The sequence below is a fragment of the Hypomesus transpacificus genome, chromosome 23 (assembly GCF_021917145.1).
Source record: "Hypomesus transpacificus isolate Combined female chromosome 23, fHypTra1, whole genome shotgun sequence".
NCBI lineage: Eukaryota > Metazoa > Chordata > Actinopteri > Osmeriformes > Osmeridae > Hypomesus > Hypomesus transpacificus.
In genome coordinates this window covers 18093573-18111631 of record NC_061082.1, presented here as the reverse complement: position 1 = coordinate 18111631, position 18059 = coordinate 18093573, and the positions used below count along the sequence as shown (strand labels likewise).

The window sequence follows — 18059 nt, the reverse complement described above, 5'->3', positions numbered from 1 at the left end:
AGCCCTCACCCCTAACCACATCTATGAGGTCAGTAACTAACCCCTCAGCCGTAACCACATCTATGAGGTCAGTAACTAACCCTCAACCCTAACCCCTCACCCCTAACCCCTCACCCTTAACCACATCTATGAGGTCAGTAACTAACCCCTCACCCCTTACCCCTAACCACATTATAACTCCCAGCGCCTACCTTCTATTCAGCTGTAAACTAGGAATGTCTGGTCGTGTCCACACCCTGTTCTTACCAACCATCTGACCCTGTCCACACCCTGTTCTTACCAACCGTCTGACCCTGTCCACACCCTGTCCTTACCAACCATCTGACCCTGTCCACGTCCTTACCAACCCGACAGTCCCTGTCCCTCCTAACCATCTGACTTTGACCTCGTCCCTCAGGTGAACCTGGTGTCGGAGCACATCTGGTGTAAGGACTTCCTGGTGCGTAGTTTCTACCTGAAGAACGTGCAGACCCAGGAGACCAGAACGCTGACCCAGTTCCACCTGCTCAGCTGGCCTGCCAGTGGCATTCCCACCTCCACCCGCCCCCTGCTGGACTTCCGCAGGTACTGCAGGCACACTGACCCCCCCAAGCCTGGTCCTCTCTGTCGCTCATCGCTGGTCTCTCTCCCCTCCCTCTTCTTCTCTCCCTGATCTCCCTAGGCTGTGTCTCTCCCCTTCATCCCTGTTTCTCTCCCTGGTCTCTCTACCTCTCTGTGTAGAGGGCTCCAGGGTGTTCTAGAGGGCTTGTGCACCCCCCTGCCTGCCTTCCTCCATCCCTCCCTTCCCCTCCCTCCTACCCTGTCGGGATCGTGGGGGACCGTGGGGGTCAAAGGGTTCGTACATCTCCCAGTGTCATTTTTGTGATTTGCAGCTAGTAGTCTGGGTCCAGTTGCATAGTCACAAAAATGATTATTGGCAGGTGTGACTGCGGCAGGAACAGCACGGCACGGACTAGCCCTCGGCTCTTCTCCTCCTCTCCTCTTTTGCTCCCCCCCTCCCCCAACTCCCCCTTTCTCCACTCCTCAGATGGGGTGTCAGGGCCGCTGCGCACAGGCACTGTCACACCCCCCCACGCAAGCTGCAGCTCAGCTAGCGTCCATTGTGTAATGTTTTTTTTTTGCTTTCTCTGTCTCCTCTCTTCCTTCCTCATTCGGACCCTTCTCTCCATCTCCTCTCACCTCCTCCTCCTCTCCTCATCTTCCCCCCCTCCTGTGCAGGAAGGTGAATAAGTGCTACCGTGGTCGCTCCTGTCCCATCATTGTCCACTGCAGGTAAGCAACTCCCCTCAGGTTTCCATGGGAACGTCAACTTCCTGCTCACCCTGCGTCTCTCTCTCTCGCCTGTGAGAGCACACCCACCCAACCATGTGTGCTGTCTGAAATCTTTTCAGTTACTTGGGTCTGGCCAGACTGTGGTGGGAGGCGGTAGCTTATTGAATGCACCGTGCCAGACAAAAGCAGTCAAGCCCAGATGGGTGATTGGGATGATTGCAAATAGTGCAGGTCAGCTGTTTCTGTCAGGAACATATACATATATATGTCTATGGTCAGGAATATGTCTGGTTTGTCCAGTTGTCCAGAGCACCATCTGATGGGAGACGCTCTCTGTGTGTTCTCTGTCTGTTCCACAGCGACGGCACTGGCAGAACTGGAACCTACATCCTGATAGATATGGTCCTGAACCGCATGGCCAAAGGTGAGAAAGAGAGGAGAACTTGTGGAACTGTTCCACGTGTGGTGACATAGAGGTGCTATAACCTGTGGCTGTGTGGTGACATAGAGGTGCTATAACCTGTGGCTGTGTGGTGACATAGAGGTCCTATAACCTGTGGTTGTGTGGTGACATAGAGGTGCTATAACCTGTGGTTGTGTGGTGACATAGAGGTGCTATAACCTGTGGTTGTGTGGTGACATAGAAGTGCTATAACCTGTGGCTGTGTGGTGACATAGAGGTGCTATAACCTGTGTGCTGTGTGGTGACATAGAGGTGCTATAACCTGTCGTTGTGTGGTGACATAGAGGTGCTATAACCTGTCGTTGTGTGGTGACATAGAGGTGCTATAACCTGTGGTTGTGTGGTGACATAGAGGTGCTATAACCTGTGGTTGTGTGCATGTGCGTTGGCGTGTCCTCAGGGGTAAAGGAGATTGACATCGCTGCAACACTGGAGCATATTAGAGACCAGAGGCCCAGTCTGGTGCACACCAAGGTACCATCTCTACCATGCTGTATCTGTGAATACGTCTGTGTGTATGTGTGAGTCTTTTGTGTAGGTGTGTATGTGTCGGTGTGTGCATGTACTGTATGTTGGGTGTGTCATTCATGTGTATTTATGTGTATGTGTGTTGTGTGTATATACAATGTGTGTGTGTGTCTAACAGCCGTCTCCCCCTGTGTCTCCAGGACCAGTTTGAGTTTGCTCTGACAGCCGTAGCTGAGGAGGTCAACGCCATCCTGAAGGCCCTGCCTCAGTAGAGACCTGCAGCTCCCTCTCTGACCACCCCTACACACACAACCACCCTACACACACACACACACACACACATCTTACACACACAACCCCTCCTTCACAACACTCTGACTAGGCTATAACCCACCCTACACCTCTCCACACCAGTCTACATCTCCCCTACACTCCCTACCTTCCCTATACCTCCCTACACCCCCCCCCCCCCCCAGACCAGGTGTCCTGCCTGAGTAGAGGCAAGTGAAGGATAGGCTTCGGGCACACAGCAGATTAATGTGACCCAGGGATGATGCTGGATGAGGGCCAGAGTGGATGAGGCTGAGCGTCTCAGGGGACGAGAGGCGGCCTCAAGACTCCCAACATGATTGTCTTTGCTTCTGACTCGCACAAATGATTTTGTTGCGTACCGTTAAGTACAGTTGCTTTTGTACATGACGCCGTTCTCTATTTCTGTCTTTCTCTCTCATGCTCCCTATCTTACACGCACACACGCTCCTTCAATTGAGTTCAGATGTCGGTGTCTTCTGTGTAAACCTGTGTGATTACTGTAAATAATTATCTTGTTGGTCCGTGTTTATTCATGTAGCAAACACATAGAAAATATCTATAAAAATGTATTTTTGACTTACTCTAAATAAACTGTGATGTGAAGCAACAGCAGGCAGGTGTGTGTATGTATGTGTGTGTCTGTGTATGTGTGTGTGAGTGAAACCTGTTACTTTCAAACCGTCTCCTCAATGACGTAATCTGGTCCCCAGTACACAGGCTGCATTTGCGGGTGTCGACCACTAGGTGGTGCTAAGGACGGCTTACGGCTACAGCTTCGATGGCCAAATAAAAGGTGACATGATGTAGTTCTCCAACAGCGCTAATATAAATCCTGTACTAGTGAAGCAAATTGGCTTCCACTTCCAAACATCCACTTTGTCACACAGCACAGCGCATGACAAGGCTACTATCTACAAAGTGCTATTCTGGATCTCCTAGGCTACTTATCTGCAGCAGTAACACACACACGTCTACAGTGAACAGATGTCAAAGTGTGTGTGAGGACTCACGTTTCCCAGGACAAGCTTGTATAAATCGTAAGTCACGAGGTTGGTTTTAATGGAGATGAGTTGCTTTTAAAACACAAAGAATCCAGTGTTTCTTTCAGCTATTTACACACTCACACACACATCGGTACATACATCGGTATTGTCAGTTTGAGATTATTTTTCAAATAAAACTTTGAAAGTGACGATCAGCTGCAGGCAAGCCAGGCAGAGAGACAAGTGCTTCGTGGCGTTTGAGACCTGTTGGAGCAGAGGGACATGGAAGCAGGGGTTACGATGAACACCTCTAACATCTGACGCTCTACAACTTAACACCATCCACATCTGACCATCTGCATCTGGGGCGGGCTAGGCTAGGGTAAGGTAGGGTAGGCTAGGCTAGGGTAAGGTAGGGTAGGCTAGGCTAGGGTAAGGTAGGGTAGGGTAGGGTAGGGTAGGGTAGGGTAGGGTAGGGTAGGGTAGGCTAGGCTAGGCTAGGGTAGGGTAGGGTAGGCTAAGGTAGGCTAGGCTAGGCTAGGGTAAGGTAGGCTAAGGTAGGCTAGGCTAGGGTAAGGTAGGGTAGGCTAAGGTAGGCTAGGCTAGGCTAGGGTAAGGTAGGGTAGGCTAGGCTAGGGTTGGGTTGGGTTGGGTAGAAGGTACCAGAGTGTAGATGTTTTAGAAAGGGTTCTATAGAACTACAGATAGTTCTACGTGTTCACTAACAGGTGTTCTACAGGGTGTGAGGGGGTTCTGGAGGTGCACTACAGAGGTTCTAAGGATTGTCTAGGGAGGTTCTAAGGGGTTTTCAGAGTAACGCTGGTGCTTGAAGTTCACACTGGGCTTTACCTCGGGGGGCGGGGCAAGGAGCAGCAGTGGCCAATCAGCCAGTGAAGGCCTGGAAGTCTGAGTCTGAAACAGGAAGCAGGAAATGAGACAGATGGAGACACCAGAGAAGAAGAAACATCTCAATTAGAATAGAAGATGGAAAGGGAAGAAAACAACATTGTCTTGAGACCCAAATTAACACCAAGCATCGCAATTGCACACAAACAAGATAGCCAGCCTAACTATCTTTGTTAGCCTAGCCAGAGGAAAGACTGGAGAAGAGTGGGCTGGCAGACAGAAAGACAGGCAAGCAGGGAGACAGATAGACAGGCAAGCAGGGAGACAGATAGACAGGCAAGCAGGAAACAGATAGACAGGCAAGCAGGGAAACAGACACAGGTAGACAGACAGACATACAGACTAAGGAGACTGAGAGGCAAGCAGGGAGCCAGAGATACACAGACAGACGGACAGACAGACAGACAGACAAGGTAGACAGACGGACAAGCAAGCAAGGATACAGACAGGCAGGTAGACAAACAGACAGACAGGTCTGATTAGGCTGGTGAAAGTTTTCTAAAAAAGTGCAAATATATCAACTGTTCATTTCAGCTGTAGTTTATTTAGTTTACAGTTTGTGAAGAAACATTGACATGTTGACAGGCTATTTCTCAGAAAAATATGATCCCTCCCTCTCTCTCTCTGTCATGTCTCTCCTCTCAGGTCTCTCCTCCCTCCCTCCCTCTATCATCTCTACGTGACCATTGAGAGAGCTGAGACAGGGCAAACAGCAACACACAGGGACAACACATGAGTTCACAGCTCTCATTGTCAGATACATTATTGCCACTTTGAAACCACATGGCTCCTGGTTCTGGCTTTATAGTTGTCAACACAAAACATCATCTTGTGACATCAACAGAACCATGATATACATCCTCTTTTTGGACTAGGAGATAGACTGGGCAGGTTACAAATGCACTGTGCAGATGTCTAGTAAACATACACACATACACACACACACACACACTGATAGTGTCAATGGGGAGCTGTCCTACTATGAATTGGCACTTTCGTACTGGCAATGCAGCATTATGTACACACATAGAGACACAGACACACGCACACTTAAAGGCACAAAACAAGATGACTGCATTTTCACTTTGGTGATTTTGTGCAAAGATTTGTTCATTAAGTTATTTTGATGACATCTAGACATGTCATTGCTGTAATTCTGTGCTTCTTTGTTTAATCTGTCAGTCAGTTGAAACCAAGACTGTTGCAGACAAGGAATCGCAATGAGCTGACTAGGCCTCATGACCTTTAACTAGATAAGTATGACTATGAATTTCAATACAAGGTCAGCTTCTCGCTACATTCGATACATTATGAAGGCATTATGGCATATATATCAAATCGCTATATATTAACAGTTTACAGTGTGTTCTCTATCTAAACCTAACAGGGATAGTTCGATTTTCAGAAGTGCTAGTTTTCAGTGGGGCAGTACGAGGAATCGTAGTATTCTCTGGACTGTTGGTCCAGACAGTCCACACGTGGAACATTCCATACGAATACTTGAGAAGCTTCCGAAACACACACGCCGGCAAGGCCACAGACTACACACACGCACACACCACACACACACACACCACACACACACACACCACACACACACAGGTATGTATGTAAACCTCCAGCAAATGGAGAGAAGACAGGTATTTTAGAAACACTGTTCTGAATCTCCCACCTCTGAACTACTGTCCAAAGGGGAAACTTTAGGTCGCATTGGATTGTATAAACGCTCGGGCTCTCACTCCAGCCAATAGGGAGGCGGAGTGCACATCCTGCTCTGTAGGACAGGAGGGTTACTATGGAGACTACAGACTGGCTCAAACACAATGGACCAGTGTGGGTGTGGCCTACAGGACATTAGGGCTGGGCGATATATAAAAAAAATTGATATCTCAATATTGGCAACACTTTTACGATATTCTATATATATCTCGATATGTTTGCATCTGCATTGAAATAATAAAAGAACATGATTTAATTTTGCCCCCATTAGAAAACAACAAAAACAATTTAGATAGAATGGCTATTGTTACAAAGTACTAAATGTGTAGTGCAAACTTAAGCAGTTGCCATAACATGGTACTTGCAACTTGACAAAATGGACCTCACATGGAACAATTCATGCAGAGGTCCTTATGTGACAGGACAATAAGAGAGCAAAAGAGAGTGCCTGTGCACGTGCAATTTTCTGTTTCTGTTTTTTATATTCGATATTCACAAGATTTTCTAATTTTACATCGTCGTCAAAATTATTGCGATGTTATCGCTAACATTCGATATATCGCACAGCCCAACAGGACATCTGACCTCAGTAAACTCAACGACACACACACATCAACACAACACACACACATCAACACACACACATCAACACACACACACACATCAACACACACACATCAACACACACACACACATCAACACAACACACACACATCAACACACACACATACATCAACACGACACACACACATCAACACACACACATCAACACACACACACACATCAACACACACACATACATCAACACGACACACACACATCAACACACACACACACACACATCAACACGACACACACACATCAACACACACACACACACACATCAACACACACACACACATCAACACAACACACACACACACATCAACACAACACACACACATCAACACACACACATACATCAACACGACACACACACATCAACACACACACACACACACATCAACACACACACACACATCAACACAACACACACACACACATCAGCACGACACACACACACACATCAACACACACACATCAACACACACACACATCAACACACACACACACCAACACACACACACACATCAACACAACACACACACACACATCAGCACGACACACACACATCAACACAACACACACACACACATCAGCCAAACACACACATCAGCACAACACACATCCACACTTCTTCTTCTTCTTTGTACAGCTGGTTTTAACAGACGGGTCTCCAGGGCCCTCCTGGAGGTGGTTGAGGGGGGATGCCGTGTTTGGGGACCCGTCCAGCCCTACCCCCTCCTCCTGCCCCCCCTCCTCCTGCCCCCCCTCCTCCTGCCCCCCCTCCTCCATCACCCCCCCTTCCACCAGCCTGGAGGGAACGCTGTCTGCGGAGTCCCTCACCTTCCCCCCCAGCAAGACTCTCGGGATCACCCCCCCCTCCCTCCCCTCCACTGCCTCTCCTATCACTGGCCCTCCTCTCCTCCCCTCATCGCCGCCCCCCGTCCTGGCCCCTCCCCTCGGCCTCCCCGCCCCTCCCCCTGCACCTGGGTAGACGGCAGTAGCCCTCTGCTGGGCCTCCATCTCCGACAGGCTGCAGGCTAGCGCCAGCTGGAGGTCTTCATCCTCCTCCTCCTCATCGCTGTCCTCCGGGTAGCGGAAGTAGGGCGCGGCGCTGAAGGAGCGCTGGGCGGGGGCCGGGGCGGGGGCCGGGGCGGTGGAGGCGGCGGCGGGGGGGGGGGCGCGGAGGCCGGCGCTCGGCGGGCGACCGGGGCGGCGGATGTTGGAGGTGTTGCCGCGGCGACGGCTGGCTGGGCTGCTGCTCTCTCTTGCTGAGCTCCAGAGCCAGAGCTAGCTCGTCCTTTACGCCTGCACACACGCACACACACACGTGTGTAGACATTTCACAGGTAGGTGACACTTTGACGGCCCACATACATTACAGTTTGGTGGACACTTCCCTTTCAAACGTATGTTCTTTTGAGGCTTTCACAAGCCATACCTCAACACATTCAACATCGGTTTTTGTTTATAATGTACAACACACACACAAGCCTGCATAGGCTACATCCTGAGAGGGATATTTACCGTTAATGAGAACAGTCTTCAGAACCCCATCCTCCTCAATCTCTGTTCTCTCATGGCCGTTCTCTTTGATCCTGTGGACAGCAACAGACACCATCCCATAATACCACAACAGACGCTAGACAGAGGAAAGCTCCTGGCGGACCCACGGGGGAGGGGAACTGACTTCTTAGTGGTGGTGCGTTTGCCGTTGACGATGCGCGTTGACGTTGAGACAGACTTGAAGCTGGCTCCGCCCATGCCGGCCATCCCGTCGACCCCCCCCATGGACGAGGAGAAGGAAGTGAAGTCCGCTGGAGGACAGAACTAGAGTTAGCTCACCGAGCTAAAGGGTGTTGACATGGAATAACCAGCATGCCCTGAGCGTGTTCTGAACAGGTTCTGAGCATGTTCTAAGCAGGTTCAAAGTGTTTTGGGCTGGTTCTATGCGTGCTCTAAGTGTGTTCTAAGCAGGTTCTATGCGGGTTCTAAGCATGCTCTCAGCAGGTTCCTGGAGTACCTCCAGAGGAGGGGAAGGAGAAGAATCGGCCAGGACCGAGGCGGGAGGAGCCTGGGTGTCCGTGGAAACCACTGTGCATCCCTCCGAAGGGGAAGTCATCTGAGAGAGCAGAGGAGGAGATTAAACACTGGCATCGTTACACTGGTACACTGGTATACTGGTACACTGGTATACTGTTACACTTGTGTACTGTTACACTGTTACACTGTACTAGGGTACATTATTCATGGCATTTGGGCTTGGGGGAGGAGCTTAGGGTTAGCACAAAGCATGGGATTGGTGCGTTGTGGGGCGTAAACATTTTTGGCAAAATGTTCAACTTTTCAGTGAAGCTGCGGCACGTCAACCAAAGGCCAGTGCCGTATTCTACACGTGAAGGACGGAAGCCCGGGGAGACGCACCGAAGAAACTGGCAAAGGGGTCCTGACCGCCGAAGAACTCGCGGAACACCTCCTCTGGGCTGCGGAATGTGAAGGTGAACCCTTGGAAGTCCTCTGGCCCTGGAGACCCACAGGAGCCTGGGCAGAGAGACACAAACACGTCCATGACCGGTCCCAGCCTGCTTCTGGGGTGGCCGTGTCTCCACAGAGGCACTAAGGTAGAGACACGCAGCTGTTCCTCACCTGTGTGTGGCCTGCTGGTGCCAAAGTTGTCATAGGCGTCGCGTTTCCCCTCTGTCAGACAGGGACATGACGACACCACGTTACAGTGCAGCCCACCACAGCCCAGCAGAGTACAGCAAACTTACAGTGAGGAGAATACAGTGGAGTACAGCTGGGAGGTCTTTTATACAGTACGATCAAATCCAGTAGCGTACAGTTAATCAGTGTGTGAAGGAATGAGGGAAGAAAAATATGAACGATAGAGATTGATCAGGAGTATGACTGCAGGACTCTTAGTTTCTCTCAGTGTAGGTCTAATGTCTAGGGTCAGTTTGGAGCCCTGTCCCTGGTAGTGAATGATGGAATGAGGGAGGCTTGGCTGGTCTCAGGTCTGTTCTTACTGCCCTGTCCCTGGTAGTGAAGGATGGGATGAGGGAGGGTGGGCTGGTCTCAGGTCTGTTCTTACTGCCCTGTCCCTGGTAGTGAAGGATGGGATGAGGGAGGGTGGGCTGGTCTCAGGTCTGTTCTTACTGCCCTGTCCCTGGTAGTGAAGGATGGGATGAGGGAGGGTGGGCTGGTTTCAGGTTGTCTTGAGTCTGTTCTTATTGCCATGTCTCTGGTAGTGAATGATGGGATGTGGGACTGTGGGCTGGTCTCAGGTCTGTTCTTACTGCCCTGTCCCTGGTAGTGAAGGATGGGATGTGGGAGGGTGGGCTGGTCTCAGGTCTGTTCTTACTGCCCTGTCCCTGGTAGTGAAGGATGGGATGTGGGAGGGTGGGCTGGTCTCAGGTCTGTTCTTACTGCCCTGTCCCTGGTAGTGAAGGATGGGATGTGGGAGGGTGGGCTGGTCTCAGGTCTGTTCTTACTGCCCTGTCCCTGGTAGTGAATGATGGGATGTGGGACTGTGGGCTGGTCTCAGGTCTGTTCTTACTGCCCTGTCCCTGGTAGTGAAGGATGGGATGTGGGAGGGTGGGCTGGTCTCAGGTCTGTTCTTACTGCCCTGTCCCTGGTAGTGAAGGATGGGATGTGGGAGGGTGGGCTGGTCTCAGGTCTGTTCTTACTGCCCTGTCCCTGGTAGTGAAGGATGGGATGAGGGAGGGTGGGCTGGTCTCAGGTTGTCTTGAGTCTGTTCTTATTGCCATGTCCCTGGTAGTGAAGGATGGGATGTGGGACTGTGGGCTGGTCTCAGGTCTGTTCTTACTGCCCTGTCCCTGGTAGTGAAGGATGGGATGTGGGAGGGTGGGCTGGTCTCAGGTCTGTTCTTACTGCCCTGTCCCTGGTAGTGAAGGATGGGATGTGGGAGGGTGGGCTGGTCTCAGGTCTGTTCTTACTGCCCTGTCCCTGGTAGTGAAGGATGGGATGTGGGAGGGTGGGCTGGTCTCAGGTCTGTTCTTACTGCCCTGTCCCTGGTAGTGAAGGATGGGATGTGGGAGGGTGGGCTGGTCTCAGGTCTGTTCTTACTGCCCTGTCCCTGGTAGTGAAGGATGGGATGTGGGAGGGTGGGCTGGTCTCAGGTCTGTTCTTACTGCCCTGTCCCTGGTAGTGAAGGATGGGATGTGGGAGGGTGGGCTGGTCTCAGGTCTGTTCTTACTGCCCTGTCCCTGGTAGTGTATGATGGGATGTGGGAGGGTGGGCTGGTCTCAGGTCTGTTCTTACTGTCTGACAGCACTTCATAGGCCTCAGCCAGCTCCTTAAACTTCCTCTCCGCCTCCTCCTTGTTGTCTGGGTTCTTGTCTGGGTGCCAACGCAGGGCCTGCTTCCTGTAGCTACACACACACAACACATACACACGTACACGTACACACACAAAAGTTGTTTACTGCTAGTGCTGGTGGATATAAGTAGATGACTGTGGCATGGTGGGTTATGACAAAGCCAGCCAGTCAGCAGTTAGTCAGTGCACTGGCCCACAGCATCTAAGAGTGGACACAGATTCTAGATCTGCCCCCCCCCCCCCCCCCCCCCCCCCCCCCCCCCCCCCCCCCCCCCCCCCCCCCCGGGGACGCTGAACATGAATCAGCTTTGCAGTCTCAGTCATTCTGACTCAGCAGTGTGCAACACACTGTCCACCTACTGTATCAGACTGATCAGCTAGACAGATAGAGAGAAGCAGGGCGAGAGACAGAGAGAGAGAGAGAGAGAGAGAGAGAGAGAGAGAGAGAGAGAGAGAGAGAGAGAGAGAGAGAGAGAGAGAGGTGAATAGAAGGATGGAGAGGGCGACAGAGAAAGAGACAAGGAGAAAAAGAGGGATGGAAAGGGAGAGAAAGAGACTTAGAGAGACAGGGACAGAGTTAGGCAGACTTTGTCAGACAGACAGACAGACAGACAGACAGACAGACAGACAGACAGACAGATAGATAGATAGATAGATAGATAGATAGATAGATAGATAGATAGATAGATAGATAGATAGGGGGGCTACCACATTAATAATAGCATGGACTGATTCATAAATATGATTATATTTAGACCCCGAGTCAGTGTCTACAGAATGTTCTATCGGAGCAGTCATACTCACGCCTTCTTAATATCCTCAGGAGTGGCGGTCCTTGTCACTCCCAGGACGCCATAGTAATCCACCATGACTCCCACCACCACCTCCCTCACACACAGTCAGAGGGAACACACACACACACTAGAACCCAAGAACACACACAACCTCAAGTCAGTTCCATACACCACCTGTTGATAACAGTAATCACACACACTGAGAACCCGTCGCACACTTCATTACTGAGGTCCTTCCCATCCCGGCGAGGTCTGTCTGTGAGTCACTGGGGATTTACCGCGATCATCACGATCATAACATGATCTTATTAACAACCATAAATTGTTAGGGACAGTGTTTGCGTGGAATATATTGTGGCAATATCCTAGAATTGGATTATAGGCTATGTATTAACGATAGATCATTATTTGAAGTGTCTAATTAGTTCCACTGACACTTGGGTTGTAAACCAGACTAATGGCGTGGACCCGGTCCACCGGTATTCCCCTTGGGTTTTGGCCATGCGCTCTGCAACTGGACGCCGTTATTTACAGCTCGCGCTCAGTCATGGCAACTGACAGCTGCAAGAGTGGCACATGCGGCAGGGAGGGCGCGAGACACGATAGACTGGCATCCAACTATGGCTAACAAACACTGTTTCAAATCCTAGAGAGGGACATACAGTATACAAAATATATCCTAATATGGTATGCAAGTAGCCTTAGTCATAACACGAGCATCAATGGAACAGTAAAGTAAACGTAGGCCTATAGGATATCACCAAACCGCAACACCACGGTTCGTTGTCAAATCGCACAGTACAACGCTATACAATAACGATATTAGGTTTGGATTATGACTATACACTATCTATGCTACAATACCTTGTTAAGAGTGTCGCCAACTGTCCGTCCTCGCCCCTCTTAGAATAGGAATGGATTATTATGGACTGCTTCTAGAATGCGCGCTCTTCAGTCGACGAGGGTCCGCGTAATAAGCCTAACGTCCTGCCACCACCACGAAACAATATAATCCAACCGTAATAGTTTCTTATTCCCGGGCGGCCTGCCCCCGGACCGTAACTTGACGAGCCCTCTGTCTCTCTGGCCCAGCCGCCGTACACACTTTGCCCTTCTCCCGGCTCGCCGTGCTACGTCACAATCAGCTGAGTTCGCTCGAAAAAAATAGAACGTCTAGAACATACCAGCGTTTCGAAACGAAGCACCCGCCAACCCAGTCTGCCTGTTGGTCTGAGATCGGTCAGCAATGGATAAAAGTCGGAAATCGTTGTCTAACTATAATTCGCGTTGCAGAATTCACCAGAGCGTCTAGGCCTCCCAAGCTCCAGGGACGGGATATATTTACCGTCGTTTGTCTGTTTTACTGAAAATTATTGCTATGCGTTCAAACATGAATCCCCATCTGTAACTGAAAAGCGGCTATGAAATAAACAAACCCGATTCAGAATTTCATATACGACATCATTCTGGTCTTTGATGCCATCTCATGACTGGAATAGGTACAGCAGACATAATCAAGCACGTGTAAGCATGGTCCTTTAGTTAATAAAGACAAGAAAACTGGTTTTTATTATGGTGGTTGAGGGTCTAAATTAAGGAGTCAATGAAGCAATGAAGGTTTAAGTTTTGTTTATTGACACTGTCACAACATGACATGACAACTGGTCGCACAGCTGGACAACATTGTTGCGGGGAATTTTGTCTACTTTTCTGTAAACATCTGGAATGTTAGCTTATGTTGATCCCTTTAGTACTCCTCCCCTTCCTCATCCTCCTCTCCAACACTGTCTGTGCCCACCTCTTCGTAATCCTTCTCCAGGGCGGCCATGTCTTCTCTGGCCTCGGAGAACTCTCCCTCCTCCATGCCCTCTCCCACGTACCAGTGCACGAAGGCCCGCTTGGCATACATCAGGTCAAACTTGTGGTCCAGCCTGGCCCAGGCCTCTGCGATGGCGGTGGTGTTGCTCAGCATGCACACGGCCCTCTGCACCTTGGCAAGGTCTCCTCCAGGAACCACGGTGGGGGGCTGGTAGTTGATGCCCACCTTGAAGCCGGTGGGACACCAGTCCACAAACTGGATGGTGCGTTTGGTCTTGATGGCAGCGATGGCAGAGTTGACGTCTTTGGGCACCACGTCACCACGATACAGCAGACAGCAGGCCATGTATTTACCATGACGAGGATCACACTTCACCATCTGATTGGCAGGCTCAAAACAGGCGTTGGTGATGTCAGCCACAGACAGCTGCTCGTGATAGGCTTTCTCAGCAGAGATGACCGGGGCATAGGTGGCCAGAGGGAAGTGGATGCGGGGGTAGGGCACCAAGTTGGTCTGGAACTCTGTCAGGTCCACATTCAGAGCTCCGTCGAAGCGCAGGGAGGCAGTGATGGAGGAGACAATTTGACCAATGAGCCTGTTGAGGTTGGTGTAGGAGGGACGTTCGATATCAAGGTTCCTGCGACAGATGTCATAGATGGCCTCGTTATCTACCATGAAGGCACAGTCAGAGTGCTCCAAGGTGGTGTGGGTGGTTAGGATGGAGTTGTAGGGCTCCACCACAGCTGTGGACACCTGGGGAGCCGGGTAGACGGCAAACTCCAGCTTGGACTTCTTGCCGTAGTCGACAGAGAGGCGTTCCATGAGCAGGGAGGTGAAACCAGATCCGGTTCCTCCTCCAAAGCTGTGGAAGATGAGGAAGCCCTGGAGACCGGTGCATTGATCTGCCTGGAGAACACAGAACAGAAAGAGACTTCATCTCATGTTCTACTTTAATATGAATGTAATGTACTGAAAGGCTTCCCAGTTGTTCTTTTGGGGCAACGCTATAAAGAAAACCACGTTTAACCAATCAATGTTTCTACTAGGAAGCCAGAACAAGACATTTTGTCGTTTTTTTTTTGTTGATTCCCCTTGACCAACAGAGATCATTTTTGAACTCCCATTTACTCAGACAGTTGGATGTTAAAACATCTACTCTGATGAGACTTCCGAAGACAATGAAAAGTATTGTTGAGGGAGTGTTCACATCGGTAACTCACCAGTTTGCGCGTCCTGTCCAGCACCAGGTCGATGATCTCCTTGCCGATGGTGTAGTGTCCACGGGCATAGTTGTTGGCAGCGTCCTCCTTGCCTGTGATCAGCTGCTCAGGGTGGAACAGCTGGCGGTAAGTTCCTGAACGAACCTCATCTGGTGGAGAGAGAGAGGAGGGGTCAACAACATACTGTAGAGTTGGATAATGATCTACTCAGCCAACATCTCTCTTATCCAACCAAAAATTCCTATTCATTTCAACTCACAAGTACTCTCCAAGAATAACAATGCTACCAAGAACTATTAAGTCTTTGTTAATGTTGATGAAGAGCCATTTGATGACTCATAGGACATATGACTCTTGTTGCTTCTAGATAAACCCATTTGGTCAAAGGTTTTATCTCGATTCATTTTCCCAATCTTCACGTTTATCTTTTCTGTGCTCAAGAGCACTCGAGTGAAAGCTCAATAACTCTTTATAGTTCGAGAGAATCTCTCCCGGTGAGAAAATACAAATGTTTTGTGAACTTTTACTTGTAAATGTCTCAAATGTAAAATATAAAGCGTCCAGTAAATACATTGAGTAGTTTGGGTGGTTCCTATGGGAGATGAACCAAAGGGTGCAGAGAGCCTCATGTTCTACCAGATGAGCCAGACAGAAGGACGACCCCACTCACCGATGACAGTGGGCTCCAGGTCGACAAAGATGGCTCTGGGGACGTGTTTCCCTGCTCCTGTCTCACTGAAGAAGGTGTTGAAGGAGTCGTCTCCTCCACCCAGGGTCTTGTCACTCGGCATCTGGCCGTCCGGCTGGATCCCATGCTCCAGGCAATACAACTCCCAGCACGCATTGCCCATTTGGGTTCCGGCCTGGCCGACATGCATAGAAATACACTCACGCTGAAGAGAGAGAGAAGTTGAAAGGTTAGGGTGTGTCTGGCCATAAACCTCTCCCCTCAAATTTGTCACAATTACCTCATTATGTTTCTGTTAATGCTTGGTCGCAAGTGATTAAGATGAAGGTTTTGAAATGGTTTCATTCAGAATGAATCAGCAGTGTTTTCAACATCCTTCACTTCCTGTATCTGTTTAGACCCGTTAAAATGTTCAGCTTCCTGTTGTTATTTCCTTTTTGCTGAGCCATGTACGTGATCAAAGTTGAAACAATTATATTCGTGGAGATTCTGATACTTAGTGTTCTGGAATGTTTAATGAAGATAATCCTGCCTCCTGGTTATTAGCTTTAAATTAGGAAGTATTTAAGTCTCTATGACACTACAATTATTTATGCTCTTGTTGTCTAATTTCCAGTTTGTCTGTTTGTGCCTTCAACTCCCTCGTTGCTACTGTAGTTCGATGATGTCATTCAGGAGAGATGATGCTATCTGTTTAGCTAAAGGACATATAAGGTCACTAGCTGGCTAGCTTTGCTCTATCCCCAGGGAAATCCGGCGCGCAGGATTAAACTGGCTGGTGTCCCTGCTGCAGACAGAGAGGAGAGGCTGCTTGGTATGTCTATGTAGGAACAGGGGAACTGGATACAAATGTGCGTCAGAGGGGAGGGGGGCTTGCCCCACTGTGGGACGGCCTATTCTCCAGCCCCCTCCTCTGCTCTCCTCCCCCATCCCCATCGATTCTCCTCCCCCATCCTCTGTCCTCGTCTCCCTTCCCCCCTCTTCCCGCCCAGCCCCGTCCAGCTGCAGTGGAACGAGGAGGGGATGTCTCTCATACTTTCTGTAACAGCTGCAGCTAAAATGGCTACCAAGCCACACAGCCGGGTGTCTCAGTACGTCGATCCCCATCCAGCTAAATCCTCCCTCAAATCCCTCCACATCCCTCTCGGCCTTCGTGGAAACCAGGAGGAGAGGTGTCGAGTGTGGAATCATCCGATTTCTCTAGACTAAACAGCAGTTAGAAGATCAACAAGTTAGATCAAAGACTGAGTAACTAGGAAGTGTCACCTGACCAACATTGTTCTAAAGGGCTACGTTTGACTGTATGGGAAAAAACAAAGAACTCTTCATTCAAATGATCATGCCATAACACGCCCTGTGTATCTCTCTCAGCACAATGGGCTCATCTAAATCTTCAGAAAAGACGTGCTGAAATCAATCTGATTGTCACGGTTCAAATGACAAAGGCTATACATATGATGATATCACTCCTGGAAGTAGGCAGCAGCTCATCTCATCTAAGGATCAAACACAAAGAAGGGAAGAGAAAGAGTCTCTATTGTCTCATCTGTCTACGTCAGCAGCACTACTCACCATTTTGTCTGCTTTTCCTTCGGGCTGACGTTGAGGAATCAGAGAGAAGGCAGAAGTGGTGCGCAGAGAAAAAGGTGGAGTTTATATAGCGAGGGTGAAGAGGAGAGGAAGAGGCGGGGTCTGGCAGGAGGAAGGGAGGGGGGAAGGGGAGGCAGGAAGCTGAAGCTGGAGGACTCTTGTTGGCGGGAGAGAAGGGGGCTGTGAAAATAGAGGAAGTGCTTGACTCTGTCAGCCACTCTGCTGTGTCATTAGAGTGTCAGCGGTATGTGTACTGACTGGTTGAGCCGTTTAGACTCTGGTGCAAAGTCTGCTTGCAGGGGCAGGGTCAGAGTACGTTTGCATATAGGTCGCGTGACATTTACACCCCCTCTGATTTCCTTACAGACTGTGTAAAACTGTTACACCGAGCATGTCTCCCACACCGACAATGTGGTTTGTAGTTTAGAAGACTTATATCCCCTGGAAGCCATTTTTACTTCCTAAAAATCCTGTCCAGCTCTAAATATGTTATATCACAGCTCTAAATATGTGTCCTATTACAGCTCTATCTCGAGACAAGACTGCATAACAGAGACACTGATAAAAACACAGTCTGGGTGAGTTTAGTGAAGCTCACTTTCAAATTGAAGTGAACTACTATGAAACACAAGTTTATTGGACTGTATATACGTTGTATTTTATCAGACAACAACTCTATGGAATCCCAGACTCTGAAAGGAGAAAAGATGAACTACAATGGGCTGATTGTTCCAGCAACTGTTGAGGAGGAGAGGAGACACACAAACAACACGAGTCACTCATCAGTCTCTCTCTCTCTCTTTCTCTCTCTCTCTCTCTCTCTCTCTCTCTCTCTCTCTCTCTCTCTCTCTCTCTCTCTCTTTCTCTCTCTCTGTCTCTCTGT

The 18059-nt window shown here is 49.6% G+C and overlaps 3 protein-coding genes across 3 annotated transcripts in view; 1 reads left to right on the top strand and 2 right to left on the bottom strand.

The window, feature by feature from the left end:
• The window catches only part of ptprna (protein tyrosine phosphatase receptor type Na), a 15761-nt gene extending 12670 nt beyond the window's left edge, over positions 1-3091 (top strand). The window contains 5 exon segments of the mRNA XM_047047074.1: positions 398-564; positions 1219-1272; positions 1632-1696; positions 2136-2209; positions 2404-3091. Of these exon segments, the coding sequence (XP_046903030.1) occupies positions 398-564; positions 1219-1272; positions 1632-1696; positions 2136-2209; positions 2404-2475 (432 nt within the window). The 3' untranslated portion in view covers positions 2476-3091.
• Positions 3092-3561: 470 nt separating this feature from the next.
• On the bottom strand, positions 3562-13268 carry dnajb2 (DnaJ heat shock protein family (Hsp40) member B2). Its single transcript, XM_047047723.1, is given in 12 exon segments — positions 3562-3762; positions 4348-4410; positions 7713-7887; positions 7889-8034; positions 8254-8324; positions 8417-8543; positions 8750-8848; positions 9151-9267; positions 9373-9423; positions 11008-11117; positions 11870-11986; positions 12724-13268. Coding segments are annotated over 10 exon segments (990 nt in total). The 5' UTR covers positions 11935-11986; positions 12724-13268; the 3' UTR covers positions 3562-3762; positions 4348-4381.
• A 205-nt stretch (positions 13269-13473) lies between these two features.
• Positions 13474-17257, bottom strand: LOC124485272 (tubulin alpha chain). The gene is made up of 4 exons (XM_047046772.1): positions 17159-17257; positions 15569-15791; positions 14899-15047; positions 13474-14584 (listed from the first exon to the last, which is right to left on the bottom strand). Exons 1-4 carry the CDS (start codon positions 17159-17161, stop codon positions 13607-13609), a joined length of 1353 nt encoding a protein of 450 aa, XP_046902728.1. The 5' UTR covers positions 17162-17257; the 3' UTR covers positions 13474-13606.
• Between the last annotated feature and the right edge of the window lie 802 nt (positions 17258-18059).

What these genes read in the sequence shown, in the direction of transcription:
- LOC124485272 (XM_047046772.1), bottom strand. An exon ending in CCTGGAGCCCACTGTCATCG is followed by an intron (nt 15,048 to 15,568) that starts GTGAGTGGGGTC and finishes TCTCTCCACCAG; the next exon opens with ATGAGGTTCGTTCAGGAACT. An exon ending in TGGACAGGACGCGCAAACTG is followed by an intron (nt 14,585 to 14,898) that starts GTGAGTTACCGA and finishes TGTGTTCTCCAG; the next exon opens with GCAGATCAATGCACCGGTCT.